The following is a 27,333-nucleotide window of genomic DNA, read 5'->3' on the forward strand; positions in this document are numbered from 1 at the left end:
TCCACTATGACTTGTTTGAGGAGTGGCAATCAGAACTGTACTCAGTACTCCAGGTGCAGCCTTGCCAGCATTTTGTACAATGGCATTATAATGTTGGCTGTTTTATTTTCAGTCCCCTTTTTAAAATAATACCTAGCATGGAATGGACCTTCTTCAGGTTAACTCAGCCTTTCTGTCATTCTGAGGTTGGTAAAAATGAGTACCCAGCTTGCTAGGAGGGCAGTGTGTAGCCTGCATAATTAACTTGTAAACCGCCCAGAGAGTATATAAGGAGCACGCTTTGCTTTTACTTTTTTGCTCTTTTGACCTCTTGAAGCACGGGAGTTGGGGGGGGAGGACTTGGCAGTAGTTGAGTGACTTTTCTGGGGAGCTGAATCCGCTGTGGCTGGAAATGTGATCTCTTCTGTAAGAATGGAACTTGGCTCTGGCTCTGCTGATACAAGGAATGTGTCAGTCCTCCTTCAACGGCAGCTATGCTGATCCAACTACCTCCCCCCCCCCCCCCGAGGCTTCCTGCTGTTCTTTGTTTCAACAGTTCTTGTATCTAGTTGTTTGGAGCTTGATGTTCTGTCTTTTTTTCTCCTCCTTTCCAGTTGACAAGACTGACTACATGGTTGGAAGCTATGGGCCCCGTGCCGAGGAGTACGAATTCCTCACCCCCATGGAGGAAGCCCCCAAGGGTATGCTGGCCCGGGGCAGTTACAATATCCGATCCAAATTTACAGATGACGATAAGACGGACCACCTTTCCTGGGAGTGGAACCTAAACATCAAGAAGGAATGGAAGGATTAGTTCTTCCATAGCCAAATCCCAAGAGTTGCTCAGACAGTGGCTACAGTAGAAACCCCACCCGGTACCAAAGTGCTGGCATTGGACAACCCTTCCTTTCCCCTTCTCATTTTTAAGCTCACCAGGAAGCTCCTTTTGCTCCGTGTCCCACCTCCCGACAGTCCCTGAAGGAATTAGACCAACCCTTTTTCGGTCTGTCCCAAGCCCAGAGGCTGAAGTGCTCCCTCTCCTTCCTCTGGCCTTGCTTCCTCTGGCTATCTGCTCCTGGCCCCTCTGAATACCTCTCCGCCAGGGTGGCCAAGGGGAAGCAAGCTTCCTGCCTGCAGTGGGAGAGGACCTGGAGGCACTCTTGCCTCTGGGCACAAGGGGTGAGGTGCTGGGGACTCATGAACTGCCTGCTGCCCTCATTGTTTCCAAGGCTTAATCATGTTCATGGCCTACCCTTTCTCCTCCAGGGAGACATGGGTGGGCGTTCTGTTTGTGATGGTTTTGTGTAACCATGATGCCTTAATGTGTGTAACATACATCCTCCAGGGAGGGCCCAACTCAAACCCAAACCAAACCCCAGCCTTGTTACACTTTTTTATATGCGCTCCTACCCTGTCCACACATACCGCCCCTCCCTCCTCCCAATTTGCATCTTCTGGCCAGACGCTCTTCCTGCCTTCTGCAGGGTCCAGAGTGCTCTCCTTGCAGACTCCCTAGGGCCAGAGAAGCCTTTGCTTCCAGCTAGGAAGAGGGAGGCCTGTGGTTGGTGGACATAGAAGTCAACACTAGTGCCACTGTCATCTCAATGTTAGTTTGATCACACATCTAAACTGGCTGCAAAGTACTGACTCCCCAGGGCAGCCTTGGGGTTTCAGGGCTAGAAGACGGATTGGCTTTGCGCAGCTGCTCCTCATCTGATCTGAACAAAGAGCTTGCTATGGACAAATATTCAAGAGCAGAGAATGCCTTATGTATCTGTTCTGCCTTTTTAAATCATGTGCCTGGCCTGTCAGTATTTATTATTGCCTTGATTAGGTTCTTTTCCTTCATGATGCCCAAACAGCCCAGCCACCCCAGCAACAATCCCCCCCAATGGTCCTGGCAAGTTGGAAGTGGGAGGCCTGTGGGGCCCCGATCCCCCTCTGCTTGCCAGGCAGGAATGTTTCAGCTCTACAGCCCTCATCAGCGGGCTTTGCGAGTCCCCAAATTGTGCTAGAACTGGGACCAAGTATGTGTGTGCGCGGTTCTCTTTTGTAGCTATGTCTCTGCCCTGACACCTCTTCCCAACCCCTTCCCTTAGAGGAGATTTTTTGTTAAAATGATTTGATGCTTTTTTTGTGTGTGTCTGTAAATCTTAGATTTGGATTAACAGATTCAGAATCATCAGCTTCCCCCTTCCTGGCAGTAAAATAAAATCATGAAACTGACTGTATGCTTTGCCTCCTTGTTCAGTTTCTTGCAGGCTTGCTTTGGGATGGGGTGGAAGGGGAGGTATGGCACATAACCCACTGGGAGGGGAAAGCTTGGAAGGTTCGCTACTTGCATTGGTGCAATTTACTGAAACTACATTCTGAAAAGTCTTGGGGGAGAAAACTTCTGAAAGTATTGCAGCTGCTCTTCCAGAAATGTAGCCTTTCCTCAAGCGTTTGATTTCATACAAACAATGTGCATTTAGTAACTCTGCTCTTACTTGCATATCCTGTCTTTCTTGCTCCTGTCCAGCAGATTTTAGTTCATGCTGCATTTTCTCTGCAGATCTTTGCCAGTCTCCAGACCTCCTATTTGCTAATTTTTCTTGCTGTATGCTCTCAGTGTCTTGCAGAGGATCAGCATTGTATTCAAAACTATCACAGTTTTGATGCATGGAGTCACTACATCACACTGGCAGCTGTATGAAGGAGCTGTAGTGTGTAGGGCAGTCTGCTGTGTGGAGTGCTTCCATGCCATTGTCACCTGCTGCCAGGTTTCTCTAGCACAGGTAAAGAAATATTCCATGCAACAGAAGTAGCAACTAAAGAGTTGTTGTCATTTGTGACAGCAACTGCTACATGACGGTTCTTGGAAGCAGCAGTGCCAGCATCTGGATTGGGACTTTTGGGCTCAAACAAAGCGTTCTCAACATGATCTGGAAAGGTGGGGCATCAACTAACTTGTGCTGCCTCTAAGTTTCTTGAGTACTCTTTGGAAATCCCAAGTGGCAGCCTTGTTGCATCAGGGACATTTACCATTCTGGGAAACGAACTTGAGATCCGTGATCTGAATCAGACTGAGGCTCTAGCCAAGAGCTTCCAGGAAGGATCCAGAGGGACTGCCTTGCTCTATGCACCCTCCCCAGCAATAGTAAAACATCTGGATCTTTCCTCTGTCTTTGATGACTCAAGCCCATCACTGGGTTTTACCTCCACAAATGTCTGCTGGTGGTGGGGTGATACATCTGGAGAGGACTTTTGCTTTTAGGCCTGAAGGTGATCCAGAAGCACATGGCTTGCCTCTTTTGAAAATGGCTAGATAATGCTGTGGCCTGGCCTGTGGGGCTCATGCTTAATGCTTGAGTTCCCATTCCCTTTAAGGCAGCTCTGTAGTGAAGCCTGTAGCTTGCAAATGCAGTGTGCAAGTTCCGCTGTATCTCTTCACTGAGCACAGCCCATTGGGTTCTTTAACTATTGTGGTAGTAAGAACAGGCCTAGGGTGTTCTCAGTGAATCATTCACCTGGCAGGAGCAAGTGCAAAACATCATCAAGCAACAGTTGTGTCTCGGTTAGAAAGGAACATAAAAACATAGCAGTTAGCTATCCTCCTAACATACTTTGAGGGGTAGCCAGAAGGAAAAATGCAACCTCTAAAAAGGCGATTTTCAGGGGCTGAAAGAGGCTTCAGTAGATTTTCCAATTTTTACTGAGCTAAGCCTTTATAAACATGGAATCAACACTGTTTTTGATTAAAGAAACTGATAAAAAAGGGTGTGCATTATATATTCCAACTATAGTTACATAACTTTGATCAGAATATATTTTGTTCCAAGGATCCGGTGTTAGGGAGGAATGCTGGGGGGTCAGATTCTGAGAAGAATATGTCTGTGGGTCCATAAATATTTTCAAAAGCCTTCTGTGAGCATTCATTTGGAACTTGTGATAAGAGCAATAAATAGATATCCTAGCGATCTGCTGTGCATGGTGATAAGGAAGAAGGGGGTGGCCAAGCCTGTCTTTGTTTTTGACTCTTCAGTTTATCTCTGTTCCCAACAGAACAAAAAAAAAATGCCCTCCCCTCCAGTGATAAGCTTATTTTAGGACAAATTTGTTCCATGCCAGATAAACCATTCTGGGGGATGTTTCATGCCTCATAAATAATAAATCATATTTTTTTGTAGCAAGCTTGTAGGAAATATTTTGCTCTGTTGCATGGTTGTTGATGGAAACATAAGCAATATTTACTAGGACCATGGCCAGTTGTTGATCTTTGGTTGCTGGGACAAGTCTCACACGCTGGGGGGGGGGTGTCCATAATTCTTTCCTTGCCAGATGTAAGTTGAGCTCTCATTCAGAACCAAAGCCTGCAAGAAAACTGATGACGGCTTTTTATATAAGCACCTCGATTCCTAGATAACCGCCAGAGGCTGCTGAAGAGCAGTCTCAGTATTTAAGCCAATTGGAAATGGCTCCTTGCCAAATAAAAAGCAAAGGCATGAAGCCGCAGCAGCTGCTCTCGTGATTCTAATGCAGAGGCTAGCTTGGAGGCTCCTTTATGGACTTCCTTTTCTAAACTTTTGGCCTCCTTTTCAGTGCGGTTGTGTTTGCATCACAATAAAAGTGGTGCGTGTGCTGTCTGGAAAAGAACTGCTGCCACTTAGCAAAGGAGTGTTGATCTTGAAGGGGAAGGGAAAACTGAAAGAATGCCTGCAATCTTGCGTGGGTAGGCAGAATGGGCATCCTGCATATATACACCTTTCCCCTACACCAGACCTCCACACTAATAACGGGCATCAATAACGTCTTCTCATGCTTCCTTGTTCTTTTTGACCTTTCAGGGTTTGTCTTGCATTCAGATTTTCTGTGGCACATACGGTGAGGAGTACAATGTACCATTGTGACAGAATAGGAATGTGGCCTGCCAGAACATGGGTTTTGTTTGGCCTACATGCCCCATCATGCCTAGCCTATCAGCAAGGATGATAGATCAAGGGGACTGCAGCTCAGAAAGAATCTCTGGAGGACTACATTTGCCAACGTCTCTGGTAGGGAGAGCAATGTGTTGGACAATGACTGAGGAGATCTGACTCCAAATTCTTACATATTGAGCTAACTGTATGGCATGGGCCAGTCATGTTCTATCAGCCCCATGGAATTGTTAAACAAAATGTGAGGGGAAAATAGAGTCAAGTAATCTGTCCTCTGGATACACAGTGTGGTGCAGTACATAGAGTTATGGACTAGGACTCAGGAGGCCAGGGTTTGAATCCTCACACATCCAGGGAAATTCACTGGGTTTTTTAGAAGAGGTAGCCATGTTAGTCTGCACTAGCACATCAGGTAATAACAAAATAAAAATAAAAAATAATACAAAAACATTGTGGCACCTTGATGACTAACTGCTATATTTGAATGAGAGCTTTCATGGAGAAGCCCACTTCCTCACATGCTGGGGTTGTGGAACTTATAAAGCCATTTCTTAAATATCTAACCTTGAAACCCCTATTTGGGTCACTATAAGTCAGTTCCAACTTGATGGCACGTACCAAATTTATACTTTACTCTTCGGATAAGTAATAGGATGTTAGATGTAAATGACCTTGGGTTCTTTTTAAGGTAGGGTAAAAATATTGGTGTATGGGATAAAATGACGGACTAGGACTCTGGAGAACAGGGTTTGACTCCCCACTTTACCATAGGAATTCACTGAGGTAAAACCACTCCTGAAATATCTCACTTACCTTGAGAGCCCTATTAGGATAGCTATGAGTCAGTTCTGACTTCACAGCACATTACATATACACACGCACATATTTTAAAGAAAGGAAAGGGGTCACCATAAGTCAGAACTGACTTGATGGCACACAATTGTTATTTATAAAGAATCACATAGAGGTATTGATTTGTGTTTTATAGTCTTTACAGACAATAACAGTTTTATATCACTTGACAAGCTATGTTTATTACAGCATACTGTAATTGTTAATGGGAGTCCATATTAACAGCTACACTAATTGGCAGCTTCTTATGGTCCACCAAAATTAAACAAAGTAAACAAAAGAGCCATAATGAACATGTGAGTCCATAAGGTGCCACAAGACTCTTTAGCAACAGTGAAAGCAAACAAACAAAAGGTGTTCTGGCACCAAGACTGCTATAAATATGCTGGGAATTTCAGGCCATTGGTTACAGTTAACATCTCCTTACATCTATTAGCAAGGAATTTCTAGTGGCAGGGTTGGCAGAATTGTAAGATATGCCCACAGACTCCAGTTTTCTTTGTTGTTGTTTTACAGAATGGGCAGACAATTGTTTAATTTTACCAGAGAACGAGATTTGAAAGAGAGAACTGTGTGTTCCGTATCTCCTCTTCTCATTCTCAAGTCAACCCTATGACTCAGAAAGTGGTGTTCTAATGACCAGAAACGTTAGCTCTGCCAGTCTGAACTTAGGCTAGAAACAAATGGCCCAAGAGTAATTGCAAGTCATTCAGAAGCTGCTGGCAATTATTCTTGATCCATTTGTCTTTTGTTTTTATTACACTTTATGTTGATGATAACTGCTTTTGCTGTGGCTCCTGCAGACTACTTGGATTCTCAACAAATAAGGATGAAAGAGGCCAACAAAAAGCAATTGCTGAGGGCTTATCCAGACAGAACATTTGTTCTCCATAATGTAATCAGTTTAGCAACAATGCCATGGATTCAGTTGGGTGACTTTAGTTGTTGGTTTTTAGTAGACAATGGGAAGCTGCTACGTAATTAATGCAACTGTTAATGTGGACTTACTCCATGAACAATTGTGCTATAACAAACGTGCTAGCCTGTAAAGTGATATAAAATTGTTTCTTTCTGTAAGGAAAACTTTTAGCCACTAGGCAATATTATTAATTTGACTTTAGATTGGTTCCAATTGGCTGCATCTAATGGGTAAATTAAACTTTAACCATAATTCCCTGATAGAGGCCTCTGGGTTTTTGTGTTGCCCTGTTCCCCTGCAGTTTCAAAAGAAGGCTATCGTGGGGAAACACATGAATGTTACCTGGTGATTCTTTGTTTGAGGAACTGGAGGGTGATATCCAGCCAATAGCTACTTGGGGTATATAGTTTGAAAACCAAATTTCCCATACAGTCTGGGTTTTTGTTTTCCTAAATCATCCCTAAAAAGTAAACTTGGCACAACCATCTGCCATGAATTTTTGGAACTCTCGTTTACATAAATTTTCTGCATGATCCACAAGATGTTGGTGCATGACCTGAGGAAGTGAATGTGACCCACAAAATCTTGATGACTGATTGTTTAGAGGTCTAATAAAGGTACTGCCTGCTCCTTTCTTTGTATTCAATTAGAACAAGTATTCTGGTTTCTGCTACTACACCTAACCACTCTCACTAACCTGTTTATAGTTATGGTAGACAGATACTTAAGAGCCCTAAGCTAATTTAAAGATTTGGTACCAGTATAAGCTCCAATAAGCAAGAATTTAACTCATAAAATACTTGGCAAAACTCGTGTTATAACTCACTGGTTCTTAACCTTGGGTTACTCAGGAGTTTTGGACTGCAACTCCCAGAAGCCTTCACCACCAACTGTGCTGGCTGGGGATTCTGGGAGTTGCAGTTCAAAAACATCTGAGTAACAAAGGTTAAGAACCACTGTTATAACTGATATTTGAGGTGATGTGAGTTACTCTATTGCTGTTCCTTAATTCTTTTGTAGCATGAAGGCTACTAGCATGCTATAGCTATGATGACTGGCCTGTGATTTAAAAAATACCTGGCAAATTAAGAGAGCCAGAAGTAGGGTATAGGAAGAGATGGGGCAGGTTTGATGAATTACTGGAAGGTTAGGAAATTCTGGCAGATCTGAACATGGAGCTGTATGTGTTTGATTCACCAAGAGGTAGATTAGGGAATGGTATCATCAGAAAGTTATTTTAATGGTCTAGCCAAAAAGTACCTGGATTTTTGAATAACAATGTTTGTAAATGCTTTTCTCTATTTTCAACACTATGTAAGAGACAAAAACCAACAGTGAATTGAACATAACTAATATTCACACAACAGTTAATTACACTGGTTCTAAGATAATGTATTGCCATTAACCAGAAGGTTTTCCTTGCCGTCTTTTCCTTGCTATGCAATGCATAGTCAAATGCATAATCTCGAAGACGTTCACAAATCTGAGGACCAATAAAGACACCTTCCTTTTCTTAGCTTGACTTTGGAAATTTTCCATGGCGGTACTTGAGAGCTGCTTGTATTTTGTCCATGGCCTTGACAAAGTTCTTCATTAGAGCCAGCTTGATGTGTAAAAGTGGTAACAAAATCTTCCTTGATTCAACAAGTGGTGGACGTTCAACACTTTCTTCCAGACTCCGATGACTGTCAGCAAATGAATAGTGGCCAATCTATCTTGATGTAGTGGGAATCTCTTACACAACTATCCCACTTGCAGAGAAAGCAAAGTCCTTTGTGTATACAGTCTGCAGACCGAGTAAGAGAGCAACAACCTTCACAGTGCCACAAAGCTTTCACTGATGTTAGTCATAGATTATGCACCTCAAAAGTTGTTTCATGTTATCATATGTTTTCTTCCCATGGACTGCATGACCAACTGGAATTGATGGGAAAATATTGCCATTATGCAGCAAAAGAGCTTTAAGATTCATCTTTGATGACTCAATGAACAATCTCCACTCCTCTGGACCATGAACAATGTTGAGGGCTGCCATCACACCATTGATGTTGCAGGCAAAAATTGTTCTGCCTAAAAAGCAAGTACTGTCCAAACCCAGTCATAGATTTATTAACAGATTCAGTCAAAGATATATTTTAGTCATTTCTGGTTTAAATTGAGATCCCTTCCCTTTATATCTCACTTATCCTTTGCCATTCCCAAGCCAAGGGTCGTATATACTGACCCAATAGCATATTAGGAAAACTAGAGCCAATCAGCAATTTTAAGCATAATTTTGATTCTCAGTGATCCAGAATTAGTAAAGTTTGACTAAATTTATTTTGGAAGCATTTTGGCCACTGACCGGTGTTATCAATTCAATTATTATATATATATTTTTTTCTGGTGACTTACTCCAGAAGATCATAGGTTGTTATGTATACTTTAAGAATAAACATAAATGAATTCTATTGTTTGTAAAAGTCACCTCTTAAGTCATTTGGATTTTGATCTGTTGGCTCTTACCACACTAAAAAATACCTTATTTATTCAACAAAGTACCTGATATCAAACCTAAATTATTTAAAAAATGCATGCCTCACTTAATATTTGGATTGCATCACATTGACTCTGGTTTTGAAATAATAGCAACTTTCTAAGATTTAAATTGCTCAACCACCCGAGCCAAAGTTATTTTAGAAAACACCTTCTGTTATATCAGCCTCCTCATGGTTTGCTCAGTGTGCCTCCCTTATATCTTGTGAGACGTGGATTTTCTAATAGTGGCACCCTCCCTTTTGCATTCCTTCCCTAGGACAGATTCCCAGCCAGCTCCACCTTTCCTTCTTGAAAGTTAGTTTAAACATGTATTTCAACAGGTGTTCAGAGGCCAGGTAGCTGGATGTTTTGGCAAACAGCCAGAGCAACTGCACCTTACTGGCAGGTAGAAGAAAATAAATAAGTCAATTTTTTTTGGCTTGTGCAGTGACCACAGACTCATCCACTGCCATGCTATTTTGCTGTGGACAGGCTGGGAAGTCAAGAGAATGCGTTTTTGTTCTTGTTCTGTTTTTGTTTCACACTTAGTATATAAGGAAAGAATTCATTAGTCTCAGGGCTTGTATCAAGCAATGTCATTCTTTCAGCATTTGTTCATAGTACCATGCTACCTCGAATGCACCAATATCTTCTCTTTTTGGAAGCTAAGCAAGGAGTGTGGTTAGTACTTGGATGGCAGGCTGCTCCAGGGAATATGAGGGATCTCCAAGAAAGCTAGGAAAGAATCCAGCCTTAAAGGATGAAGCGGTCGCTCGTTAGATTTAACAACACTGGATTCAATAGGCCAAAGGTATGACTCAGTAAAAGGCAGTCAACCATCTTTCCTCAACACATGGACATGTAGATGTGGGACATCTCCACCTGCCCTTTAAAAGTGATTTTCATCCCAACAATCTGGCTGAACAGATGGGGCATCTTTCATCGGCAAAAGTTTTTTTGCCTGCATGGCAGAGAGTATCCAGCAAAATCAAGGCATACCTGTCTCTCTGCCAGCGGAGTGGGACAAAGCATCTTCTTAAGGCACCTCAGCCAGCCTTCTTGGCTTTAGGATTGCTCTGCTTGGTTTCTCTTGCTTCTCTACTGTTATTTTTTACTTCAGCAGAAAAAAAAATAGATGTCAAATCAACTACTGGTCTTCTTTGAATTAAAACCTTCTTGATACTCTGTTTTATGCTAGTTTTATAGTTATCTATCTTGAAAGCTGCCTTGAGGGCCTGCTTGGCCATGTTAGTAACAGACATAGAAAGGACAGCCCAGCCAGAAGCAGTAAATCAAATTAGTTAATGAAGTGCTGTAAAAACCCTTATACCTAAGCCCTTGTCCCTCACAGTATTGTTCTGTCAGTACATTTTAAATCCTTAGAGCAGGGGTGGACAAAATGTAGTCCATTAAGCATTCCAACTCCCAAGAATTTTATTATGGCAGCAGTAAAAATGCTCCAACCCTCCCTCATATACTGCTGATATGAAGAACACTTGGGAGAACCAGCTGTAGATTCTTCTGTGGAAGAACTGAGAATTTAATTCTTTAAACCACAGCGTTTTAATAGAAACCAGAGTAGATGAGGGCAAGGAGCAAGGGGATACTCTTTCCAATCCTAACTTCATTTCTTTAATGTGCATGGTCCATAGTGGCAGGGGAGGAGTGGGAAGAGTCTGGGGCTTTTGGAGAGTTGGTGGAAATCTCAGAGGAAGAGGAGACGTGAGGGGAAGCAACAGAGGCTTGAGACCTCTTGTTTTGTGCCTCTGGGGAGGTGGAAAGTAGCTGGGAACCAAAGTCCTGGGAAGAAGTCCCTCAACCACACCCATCTGGCAGGGGAAGGGGCCACGATCAAGGGGGCCTTACGTAGGAACCACAAGATAGACCCCTGCAGCCAACCACACCTTGGTGTCCATACAGGCCAACTAGAGCAGCAGCATCCACCCCTACCCAGTTGTGGTGCTGGTGCTACAAGCACCAATGCAAGAGGTAAAAGAGAATCTGGGAAGGGGAGGGAAGCCCCTGCTAGAAATGCCTTAGCAGGTTGTACCAGCCATCCTTGACACAATTGCAGACAGATCCAGGACTTATTCTTCTCTCCCGTTTCTTGATGCTGGGACTGCTGTGGCTTCCAGTGAGGTTCACTGGCGCTCTCCTCCCAGAGACAGTACCTGGGGGTGTGGGAAGAGAGGCGAGAACCATATCCCTCTTGCCCAAGCACCATCCATTCCCCTAGAGAAAGGGGAGAAACAAAAGAAGACAGAAACTGATTAAGCCATAGAGTGGAACCTCCTAGGAAAAGTTATGAGGGAGGAAGTGCCCCTGAGGGAGATCGGAGGGGGGGGGGAGAGAAAGATGGGCAAGAAAGAGGATATGAAAGAGAAGGGAGTCTTGAGGAGAGGGACAGTAAAAGCTGGAGATGTAGAGTACAGAAGACAACCCAAGATTCTTCCTCCAGGGTGGGAATGGATTTGGCTAGAGAATCCCTGGACCTACAAGTGAGAAAGGTTGATGGTCCCTAGAAAAGAGAGGAGGAGAAGAGAAGCCAACCCACAGAAACCCTCTTAGTGGGGAGAAAAGGAAGCAAGAGTGGGGATGGGAGGAGAAGGCAAAGGGTGAAAGAGAAAGAAAAGGCTGAGGTGGATGGTGCTATATGGAACCAAGAGAACCGAATAAAGGAGATCTGGGAACTCTATAAGCTGGGAGAACAAGAGGAGGAAAGTACCCAGATAAAGCAACCACGCTCTTGTTGCCAGTATAACACCAGGGCCAGCGCTGATGGACTGGAAAAGGCCAGGCCAGCTGGGACCTTGGGACTCAGTCATAAACAACCAGTTTTCCGTTCAAGAGTACAACCCCTTCCTTACCCCATTGGATGAGGAAGAGACGAAATCCAAATTTGATTTAAATAATTATATTGAAGTTCCAGAAACAAATGTTGACGGTTTACATATTGAGTCTGAAACCGATTCCGTTGAATGGACAGGGGATGTGGAAGAGAGTAAGCAAGAATGCTCACAGGGGGATTGCTGCATGGAACTCAATCCTCCAGGAACCTTACAGAGAGAGCTAACGTTCCAGGTCTTGTTCCTATTGTTGAGTCTGAATTCAATTGGCTCTGACCTGGTAAGCAACACCAAAATTTATCCCAGTGTCCTGAGAAAAAAACTACTATGTCCTTGTATGGTTCCTTCCCCCCCACCCCCAGCCATTAAGGAAACTTGTTTTCCAAAACAGGTTGTGTTGGGGAGGGGGAGATTTATGCAGAGCGATGGACTGCCTCTGTCTGAATACTGTAGAAATTTCCAACTACATGGCATGTGGTGAAGCATTCAACCCAACCCCCCACATCCTGCCTATAACCAGCTTTAAACACACCTTAAGATTTTGCCTGGCAAACTTTGCTATGTATTTTTGGGACGTTCATTTATAATTTTCTGCACGACTCACAAATTTGCTGGTGTGTGCCTGCCGAAGTTGATTTTTATTCCACGGAGGCTTACACTAATTATATGATTTGAAATTTAGTGGTCTAATAAAGGTGTGACATTCTTCTACATTTGTATTTAGTAAAGACTGTTACTGGTCATACTGGTCACCTGGAGCTGATGGAGTTATTGCCGGTGGACCGAGCCACCATCAATACCACCAATGGCATGGCCTGTGTCACTCACAGACTTGAACCCCAAAATCGTAACTTTTCCAATCTCTACAACCAGTTCTTGCTCACATGTGCCTCTGCCTCCAACGGATCAGGATGTAGCAAATCATATATGAGAGAGTGGAGGTGCAGGGGATTGACAGGCAGGGAAGTCCATGAGAAATTTTGGAATTGGAAGTGCAGCACCAATACTACTTTAAGTGTATGCATCGGTTTTGTTTTCACTTTCCTACAGTAAATTGCCTTCCTAGTTCTTGTTTATCCAAAATACTTTTCTCATGTTATTTATGAAACAAAACCCTTCCCTGTTTTAAGTGAAATCACATAGTGGATTGCTTTCAGAGTGAGCCCCAGTTGGTAAAGTTTGAATGCTTGCATCTATCTCCAAAGAAATATTTTCTCTTCACAAATATGATTGTACACAAGTAGATGAGAGATTAGTTCTTAGGCAAAAGTGGCTTAAACCTATATGGTCTAGAATCTGTTTTGACCGTCAGATCTTTACCACACAGACCAGGCAACGAGGTCTAAGCACATTTCTTGTGAAAAGCAAAGGAAAAAGAAGATCCTGCAAATCTTCACATGTACATCCTGGTGGGGGCAGGGAAAGAGAGAAAGGTGTTTCCAGTGAACCTAAGTTGACACCCATGTAAATGCATCCACGTGCTTGTTGCCTGCCACAACAAACATAAGTACTAAAGAGCACCTAGCATATGGATTGAAACTGAAGATAAAGATGTTGGGAACAAGGCAGCCAATGTAAATATACCCCTTGTGGAAGACAGACCAAGACGATGACTGTAAAATTAAACAAGCTGGTCCAGGTGCTTAGTAATTATTTTTTAAAAATCCCCAATGGCGTCTGCATTACTTGATGTTTTGCAAGAAGGGGCAGCACAGACTTCACTCATTTCCTGTGAGTTTTCTTTATTACTTTCTTCCTGGTTTTCTTTGGTGGTACGTTGAAAGAGTCGGTTATTGGCCAAGTCAACGGCTATATGCCTGCCTAGAAGAGGAACAGTTGCCTATGCATCATCGCATCATAGCACAACCCAACACTACCAAGAAAATGTAACATTCTTTTTGGCCGTGCTCAAAACTCTTCATCTTTCAGGTGACAAGACGGGGCTTCCCCTTCTATATCAGGAGCATATTTTCACCACATGTAACACGAGGCCAAGGCTAGGGGATGTATGGCAAGAGCTGATGAATTTTTTCTCAGCCAACAACATCTGGAAGGTAACGTATTCCTCGCTGCTGCACTAGAGTAACAGAAGCAGCCGAGCTTCTGTTGGACAATGAACTGCTGAATAGCTCCGTGGTTTAGGTCTCTGGCTACAGAGCCAGAGGCTGCGAGTTGAATTCCCCACTGGGCCTTCTTGGCAGGGGCTGGACTCAATGATCCACAGGGTCCCTTCCAGCTCTTCCGTTCTAAGATGATGATGATTATTTTCATTTTTTTCCATTTCCTCACTTTCTTGATAAAAGGGACAAAGGTTTCAGTTGATGGTTCAAGCCAAAGCATGCAGCAGATGAAATACGAAGTAGGATACATTGACTGGAATCCTCCTGCACAATTCAGATGATCTCATCAGCCATGATGTGGCTCTTTTGCTGAAATTAAAAGCTTCCTATTCTCCCCTCCTCAAGGTTCCAGGGATTGCTAGAGATCCCCTTTGTCCTATAAAGCCTTCAGAAGCTGCATAAAGGAATGATTTAAAAATTGCCATTTGGCAGCTCTGTTCCCGCAATGCAAAGCTTAAAAATATGTTCTATGTTACCATTCGGGAGCACAATGTGGAGGCACAGGACATGAATATATATAGCACTTAACATACACAAATATATATGTGTTACGTGTGAAGGCATCCTTCAGTCTCGGGAGACTATGGTAATGTGGTCTGAATAGAGGTCTTCGAACAGCGTCTAGTGTGGCTGAGGAGGCCAATTCGAGGGTGACAATCCCTTCCACACTGAAGACAAATACAACCTGTCCCCTGTCCAGCTCCCTGATTTTGCTGGTTTTGGCACTGCCTCTTTGCCTCGGCCTGCTGGAAAAGGGTCTCTTCAAATTGGGAGGCCACGTTGCACTGCCTGCCTCCAGGCTGAACGCTCAGATGTTAAGGTTTCCCATCTGTTGAGGTTCATTCGTAAGGCCTTCAGATCCCACTTGCAGATATCCTTGTATCGCAGCTGTGGTCTCCCTCTGGGGCGCTTTCCCTGCACTAATTCTCCATACAGGAGATCTTTTGGAATCTAACTGTCAGCCCAAGCCAACATAGATGTCGCTGTTTCAATAATGTATACATGCTAACAATTCCAGCTCATTCTAGGACTATTCTATTTGGAACTTTGTCCTGCCAGGTGATATTAAAATGCATAGGAGACAATGCATATGGAATGTGTTCAACTTCCTCTGGTCCAGGACTCACAGTTGTACAGGAGTGTACTCAGAACACAGGCTCTATAGTCCTGGATCTTGGCATATACCATCAGCTTCTTATTCAGCTATACTCTCTTTGTGAGTCGAGAACATGGTAGCTGCTTTGCCAATGTGTTTATCCAGATCGACGTCTAGAGAGAGTCAGAGATTGTTGAGCCAAAGTACACAAAATAATGAACAGCCTCCAGTTCTTGTGTAGAGATGGTAATAGAGGGAGGTGAGTCCACTTGTGTTTTCTTCAGGCTGATTGTTAATCCAAAATCTTGGCAGGCCTTACTAAAATGATTCATAAATTGTTGGAGTTTGTAACATACAGCTCTGCTCTCACCTGTCCGTCACAGATGGGCAGGGGAACATCAGCCAATGAGAGGACAGAGGGTGGTGCAGAAGGGAGAGGAGCTGGATTATATAAGGGGTGTGTGTGATGTATGAGAGGGAGAGTTTTGAGAGTTTTGGAAGATGAGAGGAGTTGTTTGAGAGAGTGAGACATATTTGTGAGAGCTAGTCAGTGAGGGGAAAGTCTGTGTGATTTAGTAATTGAAAACCGTGATTAACAACTTGATTTACTTCCTGTGATTTACTCCTTTTTATTTTGTCAAATCAATAAATACAGTTTTTGTTTTAAAAGAAACACTTGTCCTTTTTGAGAATTAAGGATAGGTTGGTGGCAGCAGTTTGAAGAAGAGTAGTGAGCACTCTGGGAGGCCTGAGTTGACAGAGGCTTCAGAGTGGCCCGCTACAGAGTTCTTCAGCAGAATGAGCAACAAGAGCTGCATCATCGGCAAAGAGGAAGTCCTGCATGCATTTCAGAATGAATGAATGAATGAATGAATACTTTATTACGGTCAAAGACCAGTAAAACCAAATCAATATACTAAAATAGATACATATAATTATAGTTTCGTAAAGTCAATCAGGGTAATAAAATTCCATTAAAACATGATGAAACAACCCCTTCTTTCCAGTTAATAACATCATATATCCTTAATATAAGTAAAACCTCAGCCAGTGTTATATTATAAGCGTTGTATTATCCATCTAAAATCACCTACCCAAACATCTGATTATGAATAACCATTGCAGCACAGAATTTGGTCACTTGCCTCACAATATAAGGAGTATTGTCAGAGAGTAGCAACTGGGCATAATCCTCTTGTGATCTCCTGGGAGATTTACAGATAATAGGTGATAAAAGCTCCATACGGAGATCCCGATAGCAAGTACAGAAAAGGAGAACATGACCAACTGATTCAACTTTATCACTATTACAAGGGCAAAGACAATCTGATGTAGGCAAACCTCAAAATCTTCCCTCCAGAAGCTTAGAAGGAAATACATTGAGCCTAGCTAGCATAAAAGCCCTTATGTCTTTTGATGACATGGTGCTGGCTAAATACGAGGAGGTGATAAAAGCAGATTTCTTAAGAAAGTTATATTTCCCTAACTCCCAACATGATCCTGTAGTTCAGTGTCCCATACCCTTAACTTCACCACTTTGATGGCATCCGTGAGACCCACTGCCATAAGTATACTGGGGGGAAAGCCAATTTTCGATATCTCTTCAGTTATATGCCTCTTCCACTCCAACTGAAAGGAATCTAGTAGGATCAGTGGGGCCAAGCCTTCTAATAAAAATCAGTTTTAGCCAGTATTTCACCATAAGGACTTTAGCCCATGCTTTAATGAATATTAACCCAACCTCTAAGCGAAGAGCCACATTGGAAGTACAAGGTGGAACTCCAAGAATGGCTCTCGCAAATTTGGTCTGAACAATCTCCAGAGGTTGTAGATTAGCATAAGCATTTGTTTATGCATTCAGAACCTTCAAGTTGTATTCACTAGAATGGGCTTTGTATGCTGCTAGAACTCTCCTCTTTTCCTCGATGGCTGGCATCAACTCCTCCAAATGGGCTTCAAACCAGTCTGCCGTCTTTTTGGTCTTCTTGCCAAATGTGAACAAGACGGTCCATTCTTGAAATGTTCCCATTGTTCAGGTGCATTTGCAACAGCTGGGCCTGGAAGAGTTTCCTCAAGCACCCACTGGGTAGGTGGGGCTCGTTAGCTTTGGAAGGCAGCCCATCTAGGAGAAGGAAAACTCCGATTTCAAACCTCCACTGCCTTGTGGCTATATCCACTGATGGAAAAGGCTTCAAGAGTTAACCTTGAGGCAAAATCCGGAGCCGGAGTCCCAGAGGCAGTTCTTGACTGTGTACAGTCATGCTCTGGCAACTCCTGCAATGACGCTGGAACCAGCTGTATTGGCTCTTGCCTTTCCATTGGACTACTTCAGTGATGTGGAGAGGGGGGATTTTCTGCTTGGGTAACAGTCTATCCTCCATATTATTTTACCCAGGTTTCATGCTATGGAGAGGACACTACAGCTTTGTATACAGTGTCGAAACAACACAGGAAGCAGCAGTTACCGGTTATAAGTCTTTGCTCAATTGGCATAGAGCATAACACCAGGGGCTACTTCCGACGGTGGGACAGGTCATTGCACCTGAAATGTTTGGACAATGACTCCTGGGTTTTCTATTGACCTGCAGGAAATAGACAACACATGCAAGACAGCTGTCATCGACATGGAACTGAGTAGGCTGCAGATGGACACTGTTGCCCTGCAAGAGACGAGATTGCCAGATTTGGGCTCTGTGAAAGAAAAAAATTCTCATTCTTCTGGCAGCGAAAACTATTGAATGTGACCAGGGAATATGGTGTTGGCTTTGTGGTTTGTAGTTAGAAATACTCTGCTGAGATCCACTGTTCCACCTACTGCAGGGAGTGAAAGAATCCTGTCTTTGGAGCTCCACTCATCAGCAGGACCGGTCTCCCTCAGTAGTGCATATGCACCAACACTGTTGTCTACAATAGACGTCAAAGACAAACTCTATGACGATCTGGCAGCTACCATCAAAAAAATTCCTGAGACTGAGCCGCTGTCCATTCTTGGAGAGTTTAACACTGGAGTTGGTGCTGATCACAACTCTTGGTCCACCTGTCTAGGCCGTTTTGGCATTGGGAAGATGAACGAAAATAGCTAACGCTTGCTGGAGTTTTGCTGCTATTATGGTCTCTGTGTCAGCAACACATTCTTTAATATGAAGCTTCAACACAGAGTCTCTTGGAGACATCCAAGATTGAAGCATTGGCACCACCTTGATTTGATCCTCACTAGACACTCTAGCCTTCCTAGTATTACGATCACACACAGTTATCAGGGTGCTGATTGTAATCCTGATCATTCCCTGGCATGTAGCAGAGTCAAACTGCAAATAAAAAGATTGTATCATGCGAAAAAGGAAGGAAGACCACGTACTGACATCAGCAAGACTCGCAATCAGAGAAAAGTGTTATGTGCTATATATACCGTACATACATACACATATACATACATAGGTGTTTGTGTGTGTATACATATTATGTGTGTGTGTATGTGTGTGTGTGATACATATAATTATATGTGTGTGTGTGTGTGTGTGTGTATATATATATATTTGTATGTATGTATATGTATATAGCACATCTCTCTCTCTCTCTCTCTCTCACACACACACACACACACACACACAAATAAAAGCTTCTCAAAGGCCCCTGGATTTGAGTATCTTCTGTATCAGCAAATGCCACAAGGGGTTGTAGCTTGTTAGATGAATCCAAAACTAAGTGAACATATTTTATTTATTTATTTATTTATTTATTTATTTATTTATTTAGATGTATAGCCTGCCCATTTAGTGAGCATGACACTACTCTGGGTGGCTTACAAAATATTATAAAGCACACAGCTAAAAATATTAAAACCATATAAAACATATTAAAAGAAAACAAACAAAACCCTACCCCCCATATAGATTCAACATGCACATATAGAATTGTGAATGGCAAAGAGGGAGATTTTTTCCTTTTCAGCACTGGAACAAGAGTATGCATATGCATGTCTGGCTCCAGGACTGGGGAATACAAGTCCTTATGCAGTTGCTTTCATTCCTTACCTCACAGCAGTGGTCAAAAGGCTGGGCTGAGGCTACAAGGAGTGCCAGTTGTCTCACATTCCAAGTTCTGGTGAAACTGTGTGAGCAAGATACCTTGATGACTAGGTGTTATTCTCATGCCCCATTCCAATCAGTGGAAATGCCAACAGTGCAAGCAGGAGGGATGTCCCTTTGTTATAGTCACTGAACCACCCTTCATGCTCATTTATTCTGGTCTCCAAGCCAGGAGCATAATGCCATAGAAGCTATCAATGAAGATAGCTACAGTACAGTACAGATCATTCAGACAACATATCTAGATCTAGGCATGCTGAGGAATGTGGCTAGATTAGATACAGTACTTCTTGTTTCTCTACATGGGGCACTGGAAGATTAAAATACCCATTGGCTTTGAGTTCTTGCTATGGAACCAAAGTTTGGCAATCTTACAACAGATGAGGAATAGGATGGCTAGCTGGATCCCAACTGATAAGGTAGATGTCTTCTAAATGCACTACCATATGCCCAACAAGATGAAAAAAGGGATACCCTCTGTATTGCTCACACTCGTATACTCACACTAACAATTACACCTCCACTGAAAGTGCTTCTCATTTGCTGTTGATAATCTAATCTTGTCCTAGATTATGAAATACAGTACCTTAATAAGAGTTTCCTAAAGCTGCTTAAGAATGGCAGTTCATTAACATTACTTACTGGACATGTAGTTATGGGGAGAGGGGGAGACCATCCCACTGGCATTTTGCCTTCATATGCATATATTAAGACATAGGTGCTATGGAACTGATGTAATAAGTGGCATCTCTTGAGAAACTACAGTACTGTACATAAGTTTCCGGAAACCCCAGAAAGGGAAATGAGATCTGAAACACAGTAACTTTTAATAAAGTTACAGTATTTTGTAGTAACAAGTACAGTACTGTACTACAGAAGGAAGGAAACAGATTATTTACCAACAAAACATACCAGGAAAAAATGTCTGGTAAATAAAGACAGCAAAATTCTGGTATGGGACTGAAAGGCAGTGAAGTCATTAGGAAGTCAATAAATGGCAACATGAAGCTGTTCTAATTTATTGGTATCAATTGCTGTGAATATGCAGCATATTTAATGCTCACACACCCAGCATAATCTAGTTTTGGGACTCACAGGCATAGTATTATGATTCAGAAAGTGGTACTAGTTGGAAAAGGATAACATTTCTGTATTCAGGTTAGAAAGAAACTGAGATGTTTGTAAACAGGACTCTTGCAAATTGGTCACTACAATGTATTATATAAACAGAGCCAAAGTATTCTTCTGCTACTGCTTGCCCTTCCAGAATGCTGATTACCTGTGCTCCAAACAGACATCAAAATGAATCTTGTCTAGCCATTCCATAGTATATACCTTGTTACTAACATCTGCATACAGCAGGGGGGGATATTGAGGTGGAGTTGATGACTGGTTTATATACCACCTTTCTCCCTCTAGGGGATCTAAGGCAGCTCATAACACATAAAATTAGAGATTTAAAAACACTATATAGATATCACATTAAAAAAAACAAATAAACATACATTAAGATCTTTAAAAAGCAAGTATAAAAACAATGGAAAACATTTCAAAAACTGTAGGCTAAAAACCAGAATACTGTACCTGAGTTAACGTGGTGCTTAAAGGTCTGCCTGAAGAGAAAGGTCTTTGCCTGATGATAGAAGGAACACCAGGGAGGGGGCCAGCCTGGTTTCTTGGGGCAGTGTATTCCAAAGCCTGGGAGCAGCCACCGAGAAGGCCCTGTCTCTTATCCTCACCAAGCAAGCTTAAGAAGATGGTGGAACCAAGAATAGGGCCTCCCCAGAAGATCTTAAAATCCGAGAAGACTCATATGGGGCAATACAATCCTTCAAAAAGCCATGACCCAAACCATGTAGCACTTTGTAAGTGATAACCAGTACTTTAAATTAGGGCCAGAAAAAGACTGGCTGCCAGTGATGCTGTTGTAATAAGTGAGTTACATAATCCCTATAATCAGCACCAGTCAGAAGCCTGGCTGCAACATTTTGAACCTGCCTCTTGAAAAGCAGCCCCACGCGGAGCACGTTGCAGTAGTCCAAACGGGATGATGACACAACAGAATTGTGTTAAGGACAGTGTAAAAAATATTAGACTTTAAACTGCAGTAGAGATTAAGGGGTTTCATTCTGGCTTTTGCTCCGGCTTCATTATGACACTGGTTTCTTCATGCTTCTGTATAATATTACTACTGGTATCTAAACTCACACCATTCTATGACTGAGATAGCACATTAGGCATAAAATATACTATAACCGTGTCCTTGCTCTTTCTGAGTTGAAACATATGGGCAGCAATCCTATGCCTATGAGAGTAGGAGTAGGCACCCGTGAATTCAACAGTGCTTACAAATGAGTGGATACAGGCCAGATTTGATTTTGACTGACAGATGCCTGAAACAGACTATGAATCATGCTAGTTATCCAGAGGGAAAAACACTGTTTAATTAAATTCAGATTCTGCTTAGTATTTGTAGTTTCACAAGTTAAATCACAAACAATTCTGCTCCTTTGTCTTAGAAAGTGGCTGGCACAGAAATTAAGCACAAGGTTTCCCCTAGCACTGCAATGAAGTGATGAGAAAAACTTCAGCTGCTAGTCTTGGCATGTGAGATTAAATATTTTTAAAAATAACTTTTAATCAGCCACTAATATCTCCAGGTACTACTAACACAGGAACTAGCCTTTCATCTTAGAAAAATGGATGTACAGGGTCTATCAGTACCAAAACATCAGGTTCTTAACATTCAAACTTCTGTTAGGTTTATCTTGGATTGATTCACGACATCCCCAGCTGTACCCCTTTTTGGAAAAAGAGGTCAATTACACACATCACAGGCTCAAAGGTTCTCAGGCATTTTATGGCAGAGTTGGAAAATCTTTAAAAGCTGTATATAATATTATTATGTGCTCCCAAATCAATTCTAACTTATGGCTCTTTTAGGATTGTCTAACTATATTCAGAAGCAATTTACCATCCTCTTCTTCTGGGAGCACTCTGAGACTGTGCAGCTTGTCCAAGGCTATACAAGTTGGCTCTTCTTCTGGGAAAAATGCTAACTCAGTGAGGAATTTTAGCCACTGAGCTATCCAGACAACCAGAAAAGCTGTAGAAAAAAAGGAAGGATTCAACATGTTCAATCTATCCGAAGCAGAGTAACTGAGGAAGCCACTGTGCTGTTTTATTTATAGTTTAGCCAGGTTTTGCTTGCTTTTCAGCCACAAAGGGTTCCAGAGCAGCTAATTATGGCAATTAAGGCTAATCTGATAAATTTAGGGCAAACAACAGTACCTAAAAAGACAAAACAAAAAACAGCAATGACACAGCACAATAATGTTAAAACAAGTTAAAACCAGTACCAAGTTGTGGTTAAAATACCTACTGAAAACAGATATTTCTCCCCCTGTTGCACAGCTATTACTAAACACACTAAAATTCTGTCAGAAAAGAAGCTGGAATTGCAGCAGCTGCAGGAACATATATAAACTGCTGTGGAAGCTGGTAAAACAAGCCAGGCTGGTTGTGCTTGAAGAGCAGAGGATGATATGGCTTGCAGATACCAAACTATGGAAATCAAGGAGTTTGGTTTATTTGACAAACAGCTGTCCCTTAAACTGAACAGATACGTATTTATATTTTAATCCCTGGCTTCCTTTTATGACACCTACCAAGAAAAGCAAAATAACGCCTACGACGACAGGAGGAAATAAGAACTATTGCGCCTTCAGCACTTTTGTGCCAAGGCCCAGCCCAAGATAATAAGCACTGGAGTTCAACCAATTGCAACTAGCCAGCTCAGGCTTTCTGACCAACGACTTGCTTTCCTGACAGTAGGGCTCTAACCTAACAGGTTAGGACACATCCATCCAGAGAAAAAGAGAAGGGACTGCATGGGCAACTGGTTTAGATTAGGAAACAATTTGTGGGGGAAGGGAGGAGTAGGATGAGGAAGAAGGTGAAGCCTCCTGCAAGGGGAAGAGTACACGTTCTTCGTAAACATTTGCTCAACTATAGCTTTGCCTGCCCAAAGAAAGTATAAAGATTAATTGAATGCAGCCAAATAACTGTCTTCTGCTCAGATGGACTTTTATCGTTAAGGAAATAGTGGTAAATTAGAAGAAGGTACCTGATCTGCACCATTTGTATCTTACTATGGGAATTCTAAGTAAGTTTGTGCAAAAGTAAGTCACACCAGAAGTCGTGGGAGCTCGCTTTTGAATATACATGTTGAAAACAAATACTGTATCAATCAAGCTCTGGATCAGGTTCCTCTGCAGGTGACTCACTGAAGTCCAAACACTCCACGAATTGCATGTGGGGAGGAGCTTCCAGGCAGGCTATGAAAATTAGGTTATTGAGGGCTGGTGTAGCAGACATAATAGGTGGGCTCCAAGCCTTCAGATTACAAAGGCACAATATGGGCCTGCCTATTCTAAATGCTCAACAACCTGCGACAATCTGAGCCCCTTAAGTTTCTTATGGGTTTTATCACAATCCAGTGGCTTTGGTTCTGTTGCACTAAACCTACGTTCTTACACTGAAGCAACTTTTCCACCCCTCTTTGCCACCTCCAAGGCACAGTCCATCCACCTTTTAGCCCCACTTATTTCCCTGGAGAGTGAAATCAGCATTTTGGTTAAGGCCTTCTGCTAGCTTAGTCCATCCTGTTATTCTTTGAATGAACAGACGCACTGGACTTTGAGCTGTTGGCTAGTTCTTACAGGGAGGGCACCCGGTGAGCTGAGTCTGTGATGACGTGTCCTAGAAGTACCAAGTCTAATAAGCTCTTTTCCATTCACCCCTAGTCCATGCATGCACACCATGATTAAGAAAGAGAACTGTGTGAACAGCTAAACCAGTTCGGCTGAGGAAAATATCCTCGAGTCTAAGAAAAGATTAACATCAGCATAACAGAAATGTAGTCAAGCATTAGAGAAACGAGCCTTCCTCCTCCTCCTCCTCCTCTCTACAGTGGAACTTATTTTATTATTTCCCCTGTAGCACTATCTTGCCCCAAATTAAGAACCATTTAAACGTATCCAGACTGTTATACAGCTATCCAGGGGGTCTAACTACAAAGAAAGGTCTTTGAACAAGAATTAAGTTGATGTTTTTCAAATAAATTAGCTGGTTTTAATATAACTTTAATGATCCAACTTTTTAATGACTTGCAAATAGGGACAAAGAGAACTAGTATAGTAAGCCTTGCAAAGAAATAAAAAAGAACAACTAAAAAGAAAAAAAACACAAAAGATATCTTCCATAAATTGTAAAAAATGAAAGGGAATTTTAAATTAGGATTGTTGTTGTTTAGTCGTGTCTGACTCTTCGTGACCCTATGGACCAAAGCACTCTAGGCTCCCCTGTCCTCCACTGCCTCTTGGAGTTGGGTCAAATTAATGTTGGTAGCTTTGATTACACTGTCCAACCATCTCGTCCTCTGTCGTCCCCTTCTCCTCTTGCCTTCACACTTTCCCAACATCAGCGTCTTTTCCAGGGAGTCTTCTCTTATCAGATGGCCAAAGTATTGGGGCTTCAGCTTCAGGATCTGTCCTTCCAGTGAGCACGCAGGCTTGATTTCTTTTAGAATGGATAGGATTGTTCATCTTAGCAATTTGGTCTCTAGTTCCTCTGCCCCTTCGAAATCTAGCTTGTACTTCTGGCAGTTCTCAGTCCACATACTGCTGAAGCCTACCATGTAGGATTTTGAGCATAACCGTGCTAGCGTGTGAAATGATTGCAATTGTACGATAGTTAGAGCATTCTTTGGCACTTAGGATTAGGAACGCTGAAAGGGCCACAGGGGAACATTGCATCGGATCAAGATAAAGGTAAGATGAAAACAATATAATGCAAAACTATAAAGAAAAGATGCAAGGATGACTGAATCCTTCAAACAATAATCTTTTGATGAAGAATCTGTAGTTTTATACAGTGAAATCTGTTCTCAAAGCAATTTGAATAGAGACGGACACGAACTGCCAGTCTGGCATTTTGTCCTGGTTCGTTTTAGCGGCCAAAGAGCTCTTTGGTGCTTCTGAGCCCCACCCCCTACCACAGTGGTGTCGAACTGTGGCCCTCCAGATGTTCTTGGCCTTCAACTCCCAGAAATCCTGGCCAGCAGAGGTGGTGGTGAAGGCTTCTGGGAGTTGAAGTCCAAGAACATCTGGAGGGCCACAGTTCGACACCACTGCCCTACCAGCTCCACTCAGATGCAGCACCAGAAGGAGGCGGGGCAGGGAAACCAGGCTGCTGCCTCTGAGTGGGCGCCCATCCGAGGAGTGAGGCGCCAAACCATGGAACACCTGTTGAGCTGGTAAACAAACTGAGCTGAACTGACAAACTACAGAGTGGTTCGTGCCCATCTCTAATCAGGAGTAGATCGTTTTCTTGGTATTCTATCTTAAGCTACAGAGACTGAGCTTATCAAAATTCTAACAAGAATATACCAACAAACAGGGAAAACAAAGCAATGGCCCACAGACTGGAGATATTCAATATTCATTCCAATCCCAAAGGAAGGAGATGCCACAATATGGTAACTATAGGACCACTGCATTAAATCTGCATAGAAGCAATGTGATGCTCAAGATTTTGCAACAAAGAGATTACCGTACACGCAGCCAGAAAGATAAGATGTTCAAATTGGATTTGGAAAAGGAAAAGGCCCTAAGTATCATATTGGCTACTAGAAAAGTCTGCAGAACTCAAAATCTAATGCCTGTTTGTTAGAATTCAATTGTCTAATAAACATATTACATAACATAAGACAAGAAATCAGGCCTTCTTGGCGGTGGCTCCTCGCCTCTGGAATAACCTCCCTCCTAATATTCGTGCGGCTCCCTCGCTGGGCATTTTCAAAAAACAACTAAAACATTGATGTTTCGGCAGGCCTTCCCCTTTGCCAGCTCCTGATCTCCCCTTTTCTTCCACTCCCTAGTTCTGTCCCATCTTGTTGAAAGTTTTTCTATGTAAAATTGCTTTTAATTATATTGTTGTCGTTTTTGCTGTTGTAAGCCACCTAGAGTAATCTTAACTGATTAGATAGGCGGGATATAAATAAAATAAAATAAAATAAAATAAAATAAAATAAAATAAATAAATAAATAAATATTTATATTTTCAGACTGCCTTCTTAAATGCACCAAAGAATTTCAAAAGAAAATCAGCCTGTGCTCTACAGATTACAGCAGAGCACCTGATTGTGTGAATCACGAAAACCTCTGAACTGTTAGAAAAGATATGGATGTGCCATAGTATGAGAGATGACTTCTAGGGCAGAATAAGACGAAACAGAATAGCTTCCAGTTTCCAGGGTATTGGCAAGGATGCATTTTATCTCCTTGTCTTTTCAATCTATATGCAGAACACATCACATCAAAACCTTATTAGATTCAGAGGAGCTAGGAAGAAACATAAATAATTTAAGAGATGCAAATGATACCCTTATATTGGCCAGAAACAGCAATGACAGCTGATGAAGAAAGTGCAACAGCAGAATTACATTAAAAACCCTACAAAATAATTATAATCTCCGCCATAAAGAGGGTGGATAAAAATCAACAGTTTTTTTAAAAGTCACAATTAATTAAATTAATTAAATAAAAATTAATTAATTTTTTTTAAAAAACAACATTGTCATTTAAATCATTAAAAATCCAATTTCTAAAATTTAAATCAAACCAACTCTGGGAGAAACTGAAGTGACTAAAGTTTTTCTTTATCATGGTTCAATAGTCAATCAGAATGGGGATGGCAGACACGAAATCAGAAGACAACTGAGACTTGGAAGGGCAGTTATGAAGAAGCTAGCAAAAATCCCTGCAGGTGACACCCTCTTACTGGCAGAAAGCAACAGTGACTTGAAATTACTTTTACGGAAAGTGAAAGAAGAAAGTGACAAATCAAAACTGCAACTACATAAGAACTACACAAGTTTAGTGTTGCTAATGAAGAAAGTGAAATAGATCTTGGTTCAGTCCTCAATCCAAAAGGAGACT

At 42.1% G+C, this 27,333-nt stretch overlaps 1 protein-coding gene and 1 long non-coding RNA gene across 5 annotated transcripts in view; one reads left to right on the forward strand and one right to left on the reverse strand.

The window, feature by feature from the left end:
• ARHGDIA (Rho GDP dissociation inhibitor alpha) overlaps nt 1-2,210 on the forward strand; it is a 30,679-nt gene extending 28,469 nt beyond the window's left edge. For all 3 annotated transcript variants that reach the window (XM_072990663.2, XM_020814262.3, XM_072990662.2), the window contains exon 6: nt 594-2,210. In XM_072990663.2, the coding sequence (XP_072846764.1) occupies nt 594-793 (200 nt within the window). In that variant the 3' untranslated portion in view covers nt 794-2,210. The remainder of the gene's footprint in view (nt 1-593) is intronic.
• A 5,672-nt stretch (nt 2,211-7,882) lies between these two features.
• On the reverse strand, nt 7,883-23,183 carry LOC140704576 (uncharacterized). Of its 2 annotated transcripts, XR_013541032.1 has the most exons (4): nt 23,002-23,183; nt 19,280-22,439; nt 11,234-11,415; nt 7,883-10,297 (listed from the first exon to the last, which is right to left on the reverse strand). It is a non-coding gene; the product is annotated as an uncharacterized LOC140704576 (long non-coding RNA). The 2 variants fall into 2 exon arrangements; XR_013541031.1 differs by lacking the exons at nt 7,883-10,297; nt 11,234-11,415 and having other exon boundaries at nt 15,872-22,439.
• Nucleotides 23,184-27,333: the final 4,150 nt, after the last annotated feature.

Source organism: Pogona vitticeps, chromosome 2 (assembly GCF_051106095.1).
Source record: "Pogona vitticeps strain Pit_001003342236 chromosome 2, PviZW2.1, whole genome shotgun sequence".
NCBI classification, from domain to species: domain Eukaryota; kingdom Metazoa; phylum Chordata; class Lepidosauria; order Squamata; family Agamidae; genus Pogona; species Pogona vitticeps.